Genomic DNA, 15,231 nt, shown 5'->3' with positions numbered 1-15,231 from the left:
TACTGTAACTAAACAAAGTGATCATCATCAGGAATGGGACAAATGAAAGTTATGTGCCATCTGATAACAAAAGGCAGAATCACTTCTGTGATATTTCTGCCAAACACATATAAGATGAATCTAACCATGAGAAAATGAACTCTAACTGAGGAATATTTGACACGATAACTAGATTTGTAATACCCAAAATTGTCAAGGTCATGAAAGATGAGGAACCAAGAAGTTGTTCCAGACTGAAGGAGAGTGAGGAGACTTGACAACTAAATACAATGTGTGATTCTGAGCTGACTCCTCCTGCAGTAAATTCACACTGTAGAATCAAATGAAGAAATCTGAATAGGGTCTGAGGATTAAATGGTAGTAATGTATCAGTGTTTATTTCCAGATTTGGACATTGTTTTATGTTATGTAGAAGTAGTACACTTTAGTACATTTAAGTTTTCAACTGTGATAGGGCATCATGTCAGCAACTTAGCCTCAAAATACTTTTTTTTTTTTAAAGATTTTATTTATTTATTTGACAGAGAGAGATCACAAGTAGGCAGAGAGGCAGGCAGAGAGAGGTGGGGGGAAGCAGGCTCCCTGCTGAGCAGAGAGCTGATTCAGGACTCGATCCCAGGACCCTGAGATCATGACCTGAGCCGAAGGCAGCGGCTTAACCCACTGAGCCACCCAGGCACCCCACGCCTCAAAATTCTTGAAAAAATAGTTTTTGTGCTGCACTACAACTTTTGTTTAAGTTTGATAGCGTTTAAAAAAAAGTTAAAAAAGAAAAACCTAAATGTGAAACTTTTAACTGCACACGAAAGGGATTTGTAACAGGAGAAAAAAAGAAAGAAAACTAGCTCAAAGGTTTCACATAAACAACCTTCATGTGAAAATATCTTTTAGTTACTACAGAGCAAGGTGGCTTTTGATTTGGTGACCTAAAGGAAAAAGGTCCCAGTCCCCTGAACCTTTTAAAGTCTCTGACAATGGCATTTAAATAGCTCTCAATATTTTTTCAAGCAGCTTTTGTATGCTGTAAATAACACTAGAAACAACTTAGTACAGTTTCTAAGAGAAAAAGGAGATTCTGACTAGCTTAGTATTCAGATAAAGGAAACATTAAAATCAATTATAATCAGGCTACATGGATATTCTTCGTAGGCACTAAAAAAAACCAAAAACAAACAAACAAACAAAAAAACCCCACAAAACATAAAGACAAAAGAGATTGAAGTACATTTTTTCCATCTAAACTTAAAGGTCCTTATAAAAACATGAAGCCCGGTAGTGGGTAGTGAAGGAATTTCCAACTGAAGACTAGAACCTGTTAAATAGTTCTAAGCACAGCAAAAACTTTTCAGTTTTTAATGGATCATTTTGTAATTTCTTTAACTTTAGTCCAAACTCTCAGAAATGTTCTATTTGATGGGGTCTGCTAGGGTTTTTTTAATATGATGGCCATCAACATAGCTTTAAAATATTTTCCAAAAGAATCCTCTAGAATGTTAAGAACGGAGGGTCTTTATATTTCTTTTGAAATAAATATAATTTCCTGTGCTGATGTTTACACATAAATGGTGCCAATGATGGAAGAATTCCAAAATGGGTTAATTTTAAGTATAGATCTCCTCAAAAAAAAAAAAAAAAAAAAACTCCTCTATTTTCTACATCTCTTCTCTTACTTGATAAGTAAATCATACTCCTGCCTCAAGACCTTTATATTTACCTTTCCTTCTGGCCAGAATGCTCTTTCCCTAGATCACCATGGGGCCCACTTCCTCTCTTCATTCAGGTGTGTGCTCAAAATTCACCTTACCAAACAAGCTTTACCTAACTACCTTATATAAAACATCGTCCTCTATGGGTGGAGGAATTGCAGGGTTGGGAGAGGGTGGGTAGGTGAAACAGGTGATGGAGATTAAAGAGTACTCCTATCATGGTAAGCACTGATTAATGTAGAGAATTGCTGAATCACTATATTGTACACCTGAAACTACTATAACACTGCATGTTAACTCTAGTGGAATTAAAATTAAAAACTTAACAAAAATGTCATCCTCGGGGTGCCTGGGTGGCTCAGTGGGTTAAGCCGCTGCCTTCGGCTCAGGTCATGATCTCAGGGTCCTGGGATCGAGCCCCGCATCGGGCTCTCTGCTCAGCAGGGAGCCTGCTTCCTTCTCTCTCTCTCTGCCTGCCTCTCAGTGTACTTGTAATTTCTCTCTGTCAAATAAATAAATAAAATCTTTAAAAAAAAAATGTCATCCTCCACCATTATGTTCTTCTCTTTTACCCGTCTTTATTTATCTTCATTAAAATCTCTTGTCACCACCTGGCACATATACACACATATTTGGGAGGGGCTGGGCAGAGGGAGAGGGAGAGAGAGAATCCCAAGCAGCTTCACACCTAGCATAGACCCCAAAGTGGGGCTTGATCTCACAACCCTGAGAAAATTACCTGAGCAGAAACCAAGAGTTGGACACTTAACCAACTGAGTCACCACGCACTCCTTGTCTATATTTTTTATTGCTATTTTGCTGTATCTTCAGGTCCCAGAAGAGTGTTTACTCATGATCGACACTCCATAAATATTTATTGAATAAACACATGAATTTTTGCATCTCTATTATTTATCCTTATGGACACTCTAGATCAAGGTTCTGCAAACTACAACTTACCACCTATTTCTGCATGGCGTGTGAAATAAGAATGGATTTTTACCTTTTTTTCCTCCTCTCCTCTGCTGGCTTTTACATGTTTATTTCATTCTATTTTATCTTATTTTGGTTTTTACATTTTTAAATGGATAAAAAAATTAGGATACTATTTTATGCCACTTGAAAATTATGAAATTCAAATTTCAGTATCCAAAAATAAAGTTTTTATTGGAACACAGCCAAACTCCTTCATTTATATGCTGTCTATAGCTGCTTCTGTACTCCAATGGCAGTCAAACAGTTGTGACAGAGACTATATGAGTCAAAAAGCCTAAAACAATCACTGTCTCTGGTCCTTTACAGAAGCTCTGCTCTAGATCTTTTATTAATACTAACACTATATCATCCAATACAGTAGCCATGTGTGGTGATTTAACTTTAAATGTAAATTAATTAAAATAAAAAATTTAGTTTCTCAGTCACACCTGCCACATTTCAAGTACTTAACAGAACATGTGGCTAGCAGTTATTATATTGGACAGCACAGATAAGGAACATTTCAATCATCACAGAAAGTTCTACTGAATGATTCTGCTTTAGATTTTAGAATACCCTGCCATTGCTTGGGATACCGCTATAAAGCTATTTCTTTAAAACAAACAGTAAATCTCTGGATCGGGAAAAATTAAACCAAACCACATATAAAAATTATGGATGCCTGGGTGGCTCGGTCGGTTAAGTCTGCCTTTGACTCATGTCATGATCTCAGGGTCCTGGGATCAAGTCCCGCATCAGGGTCCCTGCTCAGCGGAGCTCCTGCTTCTCCCTCTGCTTGCCTCTCACTCTGCCTGCTGCTCCCCCTGCTTGTGCTCTCTCTCTCTCTGACAAATAAATAAATAGAATCTTTAAAAAAAAAGGCATATAAAAATTAAATATAAAGCAAAATTTTAAAGATACTATGTCAGGAAACAACAATGACCTTCTCCTACCAGTATTTCCAAAATTCCTGTAATTGGAATTTCAGGAAAAAGTTATGGTTTCCAGTAATGCAGTAATCAAAGATATAAAGCACTGAGACAGCCCCTTTCATACTCTTTGAAATATTAATGTTACTCTTTGGAGGGTAAAAAACAAAAATGAAGCAAAAATAAAACACTATATGATACCAAACACCCAGATACAATATTTTAAAAATATACTTATATGTATGTGTACAAATAAATATTTAGCATCATATTACCATTAGGGTTATTTTGCTATCATTAGATAAAACTATTTTTCTTATCTTATTTGTTTTTAAGATTTTATTTATCTTAAAGAGAGAGAATGAGAGAGACTGAGCATGAGAGAGTTGAGGGTCAGAGGGAGAAGTAGACTCCCTGCTGAGCAGGGAGCCTGATATGGGACTAGATCCCAGGACTCCGGTATCATGATCTGAGCTGAAGGCAGTCGTTTAACCAACTGAGCCACCCAGACGCCCTTCTTACCTCATATAAAAGCCAGAATTATAATCTAGCAGAAAATCCTAGCAAACACTCTTTTCCAATCATTTGCCCTCTTGCCCTTCCCACAACTAAATATCTAATCTCCTGATACAATTTAATTAAATCATCAGTGTTATCCATTGACACCTTATGTCTTAAATAACAAATCTTATAAAAGGTATAACCATTCTATTACTGAGATAGCTGACAAAAGTATTGGACTGTCTTCTGAAGCTTTCCAAGTACTCTAGAATTTCAAAGTTTTACTAGCAATCCCAAACAGTTTTCTACCGGTATTGAAAACCACCCTTCATCATGTTTACTGAGAGATGACAATTTCAAATTTGTTTTTATTCCTTCAGACTCTCTTCTCATTGACAAAGATGGCTTTGAAAACAATTTCACTTGTTAGAATTTTTTGTTAAGATACTGAGATTTTTCTCAGAGATTCTAGCGATTTATGTACTGCTAAATGAAAGGAGGTAGATTACAAATAAAATTTAAACTTGGAAATGACAGCAGTCCGGTTAATTGAGAATTCATCAAAGTTCCTGGGTGAAAGTTTTTACCGCTTAGCTCTATTATAAATTATCTATGAACAAAACCAAATATTTATATTGGCAACAAAATTTGTAATCTTATTTTTAACTCAAATGGTTGTAAACTTGCCTTTATTTTAATACTATTATAATTACCATTCAATTAAGAATACCAGCTAACAAAATTCTCTTCTTAGTTTCAGAAATCAGATTTCTATTCACTGGTCTGTTCTCCTGGTAGAAAGTGGAGGTGCTAAAGAAGAGCCAGATGTTAAATCTTAGAGAACTCCTCCACTGAGTTTGCCAGCTGCCAGCGACACTGATGCCTGACAGCTGCCAGAAAGCTGTCTCTCAGTGTTGACACTCCTTTTAATCTTCATAACGGTAAACTGACTGCCTATCCCCATGCCTCTTTTGAAAAAAATATTCTCTCTTACATAAAATGTTCACTTTTTCTCTTTTACTAAAACCTTTGTAAATTGAAACGCTGACTACAAAAATGTTCAATCGCAACGGTAACAGTCAGTACAGTAAATGTGGCAATGCAACAGAAGTATGAGTTACTATTTCTGAAAGGTCTTTCACCAGTTCTCTTAACACTACCACTTAAAATCATTCCTGGATTCTTAACACCACAAGAATAATATTATGTATAATGTATAGTATAGTATTATAATGTATAATGAAAAATAACCTCTATAAACAATGAAATTAGAATATCAGCTTTAGAGCGGTTATCTTAGCTATCTGGCTTCTTCTTCCCCTGAATTTCCTCAAATATCCCATTTGAGTTGCACAGTCTCCACTTAGACACTTCCAGTAATACAGAATGTTATTCCTTTCCATTTCAGAAAAACTCAAATGATTTTAAAAAGTTCCTCCTTAAATATAGCTGAACTCAAATTTCCTGAAATGTCCATTTTGGGCCCTAGTTCAGCTCTCTGGAAACATACAGGATAAATTATCATCCAGATGCTACCACTCAGTTCCTAACAATGTTGTGAGAGCTTTCTTCTGAACTTGGTTTTGTTTGCTTCTGGCTCTCCAAAAATGGGACATTCAGCACATAGTCCTGTGGTGCAAATGAGATTTCATATTATCTCACAATATTTCTGCAAGATAAACAGGTGCAGTGGCATTTATTATTCTCCTGATTATACACACCAAATTCAAGGCACAAAGACAAAAAAATACAAAGTCACATAATTGTCTAGAGGTATGATGTCAGAGACACATTAAGAAGAGAAGCAGGATTCATGTCTTGAATTATACTTAGTTTCAAGTAATTTAAACAATGTTTTAAAGTATTCTATATAAATTATACATTTTAGAAGTAGGTCAGATATTGCAAACACTTCAGTTGACTATGATCGAGGAGAAAGGAAGATATAAAATGAGAGTAATTCCTCTAACCCCAAAATACTTCTTTCCTTTCTACCTTGGGCTAAAGTAAAAGTTGAGAACTAGCAAGGTTACTTCTGTAGGGACACCAGATCAAATACAACCCACATCACCATTCCAGTTTTTCCTACCTTATTCTTTTTAAATAAAATATCCCATTTTCTCCCTAGATTAAATGTCTAATGAGGAAATTAAAAACTGTTGGGCACAGGGCTAAAATAAGCAATGCAACATCTAGTGTTATTTTCTTTAAAAGGTCAATTACTCTAAAATTGTAGAAAAATAAATATGATTTTATTTTACCATAGATATCATGTGCCATCAAACAAACATGTAGAGAGAAAAGGAAGAATGGGCATTTCATGTCATTGCTTCTTAAAAAGAGAAGTGCTAAAATGATTGAATCCAACATATTCCAAGTAAGATTTTTATCTTATAACCACAAAATATATAGTTTCTGTTATAAAATAACTGGAGTCAAAAACAATCATTCTTTTGGATGCCTGGGTGGTTCAATCAGTTAAGCGTCTGCCTGCAGCTCAAGTCACAATCCCAGGGTCCTGGGATTAAGTGCTGCATTGGCTCCTTGATCAGCAGGAGCCTGCTTCTCCCTTCGCCTGCCTGTCTCTCTCTCTCTCTCTCTCTGACAAGTAAATAAATAAAATCTTTTTTAAAAAAATCATTATTTTGATGTGGGTAATAAAGCTAAATGTGAAAGTTAACACAATCAAATTTCTAGAGAAGAATATTTTTATGGTCTTTGAGTAGGTAAAAATTTCTTAAACAGGATGTAAGAGGCACTCAATTCCAAAAGAAAAAAAATTGATATATTTGTCTTAATTACAGTTAAGAATTCGACTTATCAAGTAGATTAAGAAAACAAGCAAGTTATAGGCCGGGAGAGAAAATTTGCAATACACATCTGACAAAGTACATATTTCTTTTCTTTCTTTTTTTTTTTTTTTTGCTTTTTGTTTTTGTTGTTGTGGTGGTGGTGGTTGTTTTAAAAAAGATTTTATTTATTTACTTGACACAGAGAGAGAGATCACAAGTAGGCAGAGAGGCAGGCAGAGAGAGAGGGAGAAGCAGGCTCCCTGCTGAGCAAGGAACCCGACGTGGGGCTTGATCCCAGGGCCCTGAGATCATGACCCAAGCCAAAGGGAGAGGTCCAACCCATTGAGCCACCCAGGTGCCCCCAAAGTACATATTTCTAAAATATTTTTTAAATGTCTATAAAATCAGTAAGAAAAAATACAGACAACCCAACTTAAAAAATTGTACAGAAGACTTAACAGAACTTTAGGAAAGAGGATATCCAAATGGCCAAAAAACATATGAAGAGGTATTAAATATCATTATTTATCAGGAAAATGTGAATTAAAACCACAATGAAATACCACTACACATACACCAGAATGGCTAAAATTTTAAAAGATCAACTGACAATAACAAGTGTTAGCAAGATGTGGAACAACTGGAACTCTCCAATATTGCTAGTGGGAGGGTAAACTGGTCCAACCACTTTAGAAACTATCTGGCAGTATGTATCAAAGCTATATATATACCTAACCTATGACCCAGAAATGCTAGCCCTAAATCTATATCCAAGAGAAATGAATGTGTATGTCCATCAAAAGACATGCATATGAAGGTTCATAATACAGATAAACACTGGAAACAATCAAATGTCCATCAAGAGTAGAATACCTTTTAATGATAAAAGAAAATTAACTACCAACAAATATAACAATGTGGGTAGATCTCAAAAGTATGTTGAGCAGAAGAAGCCAGACACCAAAAAAACACATACTATATGATTCTACTTATATGGAACTCAAGAACAGGAAAACTGATCTATGATGGTAGAAGTCTGAATAATATTTAACTTATGGCTAAGGGGGCATGCAAGTTATAAATGAGCATAATGGAACTTTCTGGGCTGATGCAAATGTTCCATAACTTGATCAGAAAAGTGTGTATATAGGTAAAAATTAATTAAGCTATATAATGTAAGATGTGTACTTCATTGCATAAATTATTGCTTAATTTTTAAAAAATCTGTTGAACGCTCAAACATATTCAAATATCTAAAATCGCAGACCTTAGAATTGCCATTATAGCACTATCTTCCCACTTTCAAAAAAAGTAAATTTCAAGGTTTTCTCATGCTTCTTTGTAGAAGAGTACAGATTATACCAACCATTTACTAAATGCACAGCATACATCTTAAAAATTCTCACAGTGAGGAAATATATTTACATGGCATGTGTTCAAGTAGATATGAAGATATATTCAGTGACAGCTAATACTGCAATCAAACCTCCCTGAGAACTGAGATTTCAAGATTTGTGTCAATTTTGCTCCTGGAGTTGTTGTTGTTGGTGGTGGTGCTGGTGTGTGTGTGTGTGTGTGTGTGTGTGTAATAAACTTAGGCTACAGATAGTTTAACTCTCATTCATCTTTGGAAAACAAAAACAAAATCTCTTGATGCACATTTCTCTCCAGCAACAGCTCCGCTTACTTCTCTGCTTCTTTCCTAGCTAAACTTTTGGGGGAAATGGTCTACATTTCTACTTCCATCCTTTAACCACTTTAAATTTGGTATCCACCCCCACCACTCCACAGAAACCACTTTTGTTAAGACCACTAGTAAGTTTTATGTTGCTAAAACCAATTTGTACTTTTTCCTCCTTATATTACTTGATTTTTCAGCAACATTCAACATAGCTGACCACCTACTCCTTCAGGAAACACTCCTATCTCTTGATTCCATTACACTACACTCAGCTGGTTTTCCTCCTGTCTTTCTTTTTCTCTTTTGCTGGCTCTTTCTTTTCTGCCTGACCACCTAAATTAGATGTTTCTCAGAGCCCAATCCTGAGCCCCCTTCTTTTTTTTTTTTTTTTAAGATTTTATTTATTTATTTGACAGACAGAGATCACAAGCTTGCAGAGAGGCAGGCAGAGAGAGAGAGGAAGAGGAGGAAGCAGGCTCCCCACTGAGCAGAGAGCCCGATGCGGGACTCAATGCCAGGACCCTGGGACCATGACCTGAGCCGAAGGCAGAGGCTTTAACCCACTGAGCCACCCAGGTCCCCCCTGAGCCCCCTTCTTATGAAACATTCTCTTTTTAGGTGATCCCATCTACTCTCATGGCATTAAATATCACCTATGTGCTGCAGATGACCAAATTTCTATCTCTAACCAAACCTCTTATTTAGAGGAGAGGTTCACCAACCATGTCCCTGACCATTAATCTCCATGTTAGCACTCTTTCTATTTCCTTCAGAGCACTTACATAATTTTAATTATTTCATTTGTTACTTACTTATTGGGAGGAGGTGTCTGTCTTTTTTACCCAACTATAAATTCAACGGCAGCAAAAGCACTGCCTATCTTGCTTACCATTGTATTGCCAATATTTTGTATACATGGCATATAATAGGCATTCAATAAATATTTTTTAAATGAATAATGAATGAAGATTTCTGGTTTTTGGGTTAGGTTGTGTTATAAATATTGTATTACAAAACAAATAAAAAACAAATGTTATAAAGCTTTTTGTTACTCAACTATCTTTTAAAATCAGCATTTAAATAAAAAATATATGCTAAATACATATATAAAAATGATCTACCAACATTTACTATGAGACTGATGATAGGCTGCACTGATACTTTTTTTTTTTTGGATTTTAATGTTTATTCATATACTTTCAGATTCCACCTTGTAATTTACCTATATAAATTATTAGTTGTCAAGTTTTGGTTTAATATAATGAAAGAATACCTATAATTATCAAATAGGCTATTAAAACACTCTTCCTTTTTCTAACCACACAGATGGAAAGACCAAACATTCTCTATATTCTTGAACCAAAACAATATATTGTAATATGCTGAATAGAGATGCAGGTAGAAGACTCAGATATCTTCTATTAAACCAGACATTAAAGAGTTGGGTTTAAAAAAAACAATGTAAAGCAATGTTACTCTTCTCACTAATTGTTTGAAAATACAGTTATCTTCAACAAATACAGTATATATTTTTAACATGTAGTAGATTTGCTATTATTTTAGATGAATTAATACATAACTATTTTTAGAAAAGTCTAAATTTTAATTTCTAATACAGTAAATATTGATATAACCCAAAGAAACAGATGCTCCTTGGAGTTAAAAAAAATTAAGAATGTAAAATCTAATCTTGAGGCTAAAAATTTGGTCTAGAACCACTGCTTTAAACAATGACAGAGTTTGCATTTTATTCAAAGTGCAGTGAGGAGCCATTTTATTTTATTTTTAGAATGACTTAATTTAATTTTTTTTATTGCGTTACATTAGTCACCATAAAATACAACATTAGTTTTTCTTTTTTTTTTTAACATATAATGTATTATTTGCTTTAGGGGTACAGGTCTGTGAATCATCAGTCTTACAAAATTCACAGTGCATACCCTCCCCAATGTCCATCACCAAGCCACTCCTCTCCCCTCCAGCAACCTTCAGTTTGTTTCCTGAGATTAAGAGTCTCCTATCATTTGTCTTCATCCCTGTTCCCATCTTGTTCACTTATTCCCTCCCTTCTCCCCATGAACCCCCACCCTTCCTCTCAAGTTCCTCATATCAGAGAGATCATATGATAATTGTCTTTCTCTGATTGAATTATTTCACTCAGCATAATACCCTTTAGTGCCATCCACATCACTGCAAATGGCAAGATTTTGTTTCTTTTGATGGCTGCATTGCACTGATACTTTTCAAACTGTGGGCAATGTTTATAAGGCTTCAACATGCACAAGAATTCCCCAAAAAACTTGTTAAAATGCAGATTCGAATTCATCATGTCTGGCCTAAAATTCTGCATTTGTAACAACTGCCAGATGTTGCTAATGCTGCTGGTCCACAGACTCTATTTCTATTAGCAAGGGTCTAAAGGATCTTTTAAATGACTTATGAACTGAAATAAACATTTGCTGGACCTCACCTTTATGTCTAGTACTATGCGAGGTGATTTTCATATGCATTATCTTATTTAGGCTGTGGCTATTCTCTTGTAGTATAGTAAACTCAGAGCGGTTTTCAACCTTACCAAGGCCAAGTATCCCCCTTTTGTTTTTTAGTTTATTTTTTTGCACCTCATGGTTATATTTATTTGCACCACAAAGGAAACAACACATCTACAAGTGTATAGCAATACTCCATGTTCCCATCTAACAGAGCTTCTGAGATTTATAGCCAGACTAATGTGCCATCTGATGCGTACTCCAAGTAAAGCTGGTTAATGGTGACCATGAACAGGTGCAGGATTCAAAGCTTTTAAGGCTTTACTTCTTTTATCAGCACTCCTGATTTCATAAATGATGAAGTCCATCAACCCCATTCCTACCCAAATCTGGCAAACTTGGGTATAGTAGGACTTCAATGGGACCCAAATATTTTTAACAAGGCTTTGAAGCATCTCAACACAGAACCCCTAGTTCAGGCCACCTTCGCCCACACAGCCAATGATCTGGAAAGAAGTGTCCTCCTTTTAGGAAAATATTTTATAATACCTCTTTTATCATCACGAATTAAATACAGCCCATCCATACATGTAAGATTTTTCCTTTTTTAAAATAATTATTTGTTTATTTATTTATTTATTTAAGAGAGAGAGAGAAAGCATGAGTGGGAGAGGCAGAAGAAGAGGGAGAGAGAATCCCAAGCAGACTCTACCCTGAGTGTGAAGTGTGACAGGAGGCTTGATCCTTGGCTGAGATCATGACCTGAGCCAAAGCCAAGAGTTGGAGGTTCAACCAACTGTGCCACCCAGGAACTCCTTTAAGCTTTTAATAAAGCCACATTTGTCAAGCAAAGGTGAAAAATGATAATAAAGTATTCTGTATTTCAATAGGTAAGTATACCAGCACAATTATTTTAGAACAGATAATAAAGTAGTCATATATATTTGTAGAATCAACATGAATGCAAGACCTAAAAATACAGAAGGATACAGGTTCTATCAATAATGGCAAAAGAGCCTTGGCTCTGAACATAATAAAGAATCATCTTCCCTTCATTTATATAGTAATTTCATTCTTAGACAATTTAGACTGTATTGAAACGATGCAAAAATACTGTTTATCCATAAAATGGAGTTAGATTCTGACAGTCATTAGACATAAAAAGCTACTGAGTTTCAGAAAAAGGGAAAAACTCCAACCTGGAATGAAGGATGGCTTCCTAAAAGGGATGGCATTTGCAATAGAACATAATGAATGAACAAAGATTTCAATGAGATTGTGATGCTATTAACAGTGATGGGAAGTCAGGAGAAGTTAGTTTGGGTTGAAGAGATGAAATCGTTTTTGGACTTGCTGGATTTGAACAGCAATAAAAAATGAGAGGGTAGGAAAAGTAATGCATGTTCAGAGACCACTAACCAGCCCACCAACAGTAGAGACAGAGGACACCACTGGCAAGGTATACTGAAGCTACATTGTGGATTTTCTTAAATGCTCTACTAAGAAATCCTTAAAATGGTTTTTCAGTAGGGGAGTAACTTGATATTTTAGGATGATCATTTTGGCAGCAATCCTCAAAATGGATTGAAGGAAGTAAGTCTAGATACAGGGTTACCAGTAGAAAAAAAACCATGTAAGAGTCTGAATCCATAGTTTTCAAAATGGGTTCTATGGAACTCCACGAATATGGAACTCCACGGCAGAGGGCTCCCACAGGTGCCACTCTGTTTCAGGAGAAGAAAAGGGCTAACAGTAGTTGTTTCTCTCTCCTTCATCTCACTGAACATCACCCTTGCATCTGTCCCACAAAAGATTTTTGTATAAAAGCGTGTTCTGTTGATTAAAAATAAATTTTTGTCATTTTTTGTGTGTCTCATTCAATTCTTTTTTTAATATAATTTTTTATTTTTTTATTAACATATAATGTATTATTAGCCCCAGGGGTACAGGTCTGTGAATCGCCAGGTTTACACACTTCACAGCACTTACCATAGCACATACATTCCCCAATGTCCATAACCCAACCATCCACTCCCTACCCCCCTCCCCCAGCAATCCTGTTTGTTTTGTGAGATTAAGAGTCTCTTATAGTTTGTCTCCCTCCCGGTCTCATTCAATTCTTGTTGAATGGACCATGGCATACCTCAAGGAGTCATCATATAATATCAGTGTCATTGTATAGAGTACTTGCCACAAGATCTATAAGCATTACACTAATTTTTACTATAAATTTTTTTAAGTCATTATTGTTCCATTATACAGAGTATGTCTCCATCCCTAAGTTAGATTACCTGTATGTTAAAATGGTGACATATCCTAATTCTTTTACCCATTAATTCTGAGGAATTTTGTTTTTATGGTGGCAAGCAGAAGTGTGTTGGTCAGGATGGTCCATGAAGTCTTTTGTCCTGCTGAAATGATTCTCAAACCAAGAGAGGAAGAGTATCAGTGGCTTACACCAGTTATAAATAATCTCTCTCACCTGGTCCCCTTGAATCTGCTGGCATACAATTGCTTTAGACAACTATTTCTTGTAGGCCAATGGGCCAGCTATTTCTCAAGGACTGAATGATACAGCATAGTATTTACAGTACCAAAATGAAGTTAGGAAACTTAGTCTTAACAAAGGAAGTTGTAGAACCAAAGGGAAGGGGTTTAATTTCTAATACTCATAATTTCTACAGAACTTGCTGAATCTTAGACAACAGTGGCTTCCAGAAACTACTTAGTTAAAAAGGATCTGTTTCTATCCCAGCAGTTTTTAAACTTTTCTTGAAGAAGCACTTCATTTTTCAAATGAAATCTTACATAGATTACCATACATAAAACAGATAAAGTAGTATCTTAGTAGTATACAATACACTAAATTCAAATATATAATAATTACTGAAAGGTGAAACAATGAGAACAATAAGCTGTTTTAATAAACAAAAACCAAAAATCTATAGATACAGATGAAACTTGCAGCTTTATAGCAGCTTCAAATAAATACATTATTACTGTTTTTTTAATTTGTCAATATGAAAAGAAATGAAGATGCTTATATATAAAAACTGTTACCACTTGCAAGTGTTTCATCTTATTATTTCAGAATAGTTTTTAAACTATTCCCTGAAATTTGAAAGAGGATGGAAAAATAACCTTTCTTTCAGAGTTGAGTCACTAAAAATATCTAATCTTTACACTCTTAAATTATGAACATAAAAATCAGCAAGAAATAACCAACCTTACAATAAGTATTTAAAAAATTTATAATATAGAATCATGGTTACCATGCTCACATTCTTATTATTGAGCAGTTGGTTACTACACTGGTAAAAGCATGTTCCAAGCACATTAGTCTGAGCCTTTATGGGCACTTAGTTAAATAGAGGGAATAGGAGAGTTAATGATGTTCTTATATAATTTTACATGCGCAATTATGGACAGGAAAAAAAATACAGGTGTGGAACCACAATCTTACTCGTCACATTTATAAAATGTTAATATTTCAAAGAGTTTCAAAGAATTGGTAAAAAAAAAAAGTTTCATTTTGAGGTCAAAGTATAAATTTATACATTGATAATCTTCAATGCATTTGGTAAATGATACTCAAGAAAGTCAAATAAAATTTAAATCAAGTTAGCTTCTGATGCACATCTGTGGTACTGTCTACATAGTATGCAAGCATAAAATCAACTATTAATGGCTATTAGTGAGTGATTTCCTAATTACAGAGATAAAGGCAGATGATAACAAAAATGATTAATTGTTAGGCATAAAAATTAGTAACTTTCAGTTTTCAGACCAGAGCTATTATATATAGCTGTGATGTAACTCCACATCTATAAACTATTTACAGGTTTATGAGCATGATCGTTTTTTCATATCCACTGACTCTGTATGACGACTATTTTAGGAAACTATTTTGATGTGCCAAATATTCAGATAAGTTAAAAGTCTTTCAAATAGGTATCACTTTGCAAGTGAGCTGATAGTGCTGCAATAGAAAACTCAAATTAAGAGAAATATGTTGTCAATTTTAAGAATCACAACATTTGTTATAAAGAAATAGTTTATTGTGGAAAGTACAGTGCTTCACTGAAATAAAGAATGTAGCAAAATTTTTTTTAAAATCCAAAAGTTAGAAGACACTCTATTATTCTGCCCAAAGTAGAG

At 34.9% G+C, this 15,231-nt stretch overlaps 2 protein-coding genes across 5 annotated transcripts in view; both read right to left on the bottom strand.

Annotated features, from left to right (window-relative positions):
- IKZF3 (IKAROS family zinc finger 3) overlaps positions 1 to 15,231 on the bottom strand; it is a 93,148-nt gene that overhangs the window by 70,705 nt on the left and 7,212 nt on the right. The gene's annotated exons all lie outside the window — the stretch shown is intronic.
- On the bottom strand, positions 10,747 to 11,729 carry LOC106007072 (ATP synthase subunit ATP5MJ, mitochondrial-like). Its single transcript, XM_045069986.1, has one exon. It carries the CDS (start codon positions 11,526 to 11,528, stop codon positions 11,349 to 11,351), a length of 180 nt encoding a protein of 59 aa, XP_044925921.1. The 5' UTR covers positions 11,529 to 11,729; the 3' UTR covers positions 10,747 to 11,348.

This window comes from Mustela putorius, unplaced genomic scaffold (assembly GCF_011764305.1).
Source record: "Mustela putorius furo isolate JIRA1106 unplaced genomic scaffold, ASM1176430v1.1 tig00003962_pilon_pilon_pilon, whole genome shotgun sequence".
Taxonomy (NCBI): domain Eukaryota; kingdom Metazoa; phylum Chordata; class Mammalia; order Carnivora; family Mustelidae; genus Mustela; species Mustela putorius.
This window is presented reverse-complemented; position numbering and strand designations above follow the sequence as displayed.

Bases quoted from the DNA above. Each gene is read 5' to 3' on its own strand.
- LOC106007072 (XM_045069986.1), bottom strand. From the start codon at position 11,528: ATGCTTCAAAGCCTTGTTAAAAATATTTGGGTCCCATTGAAGTCCTAC.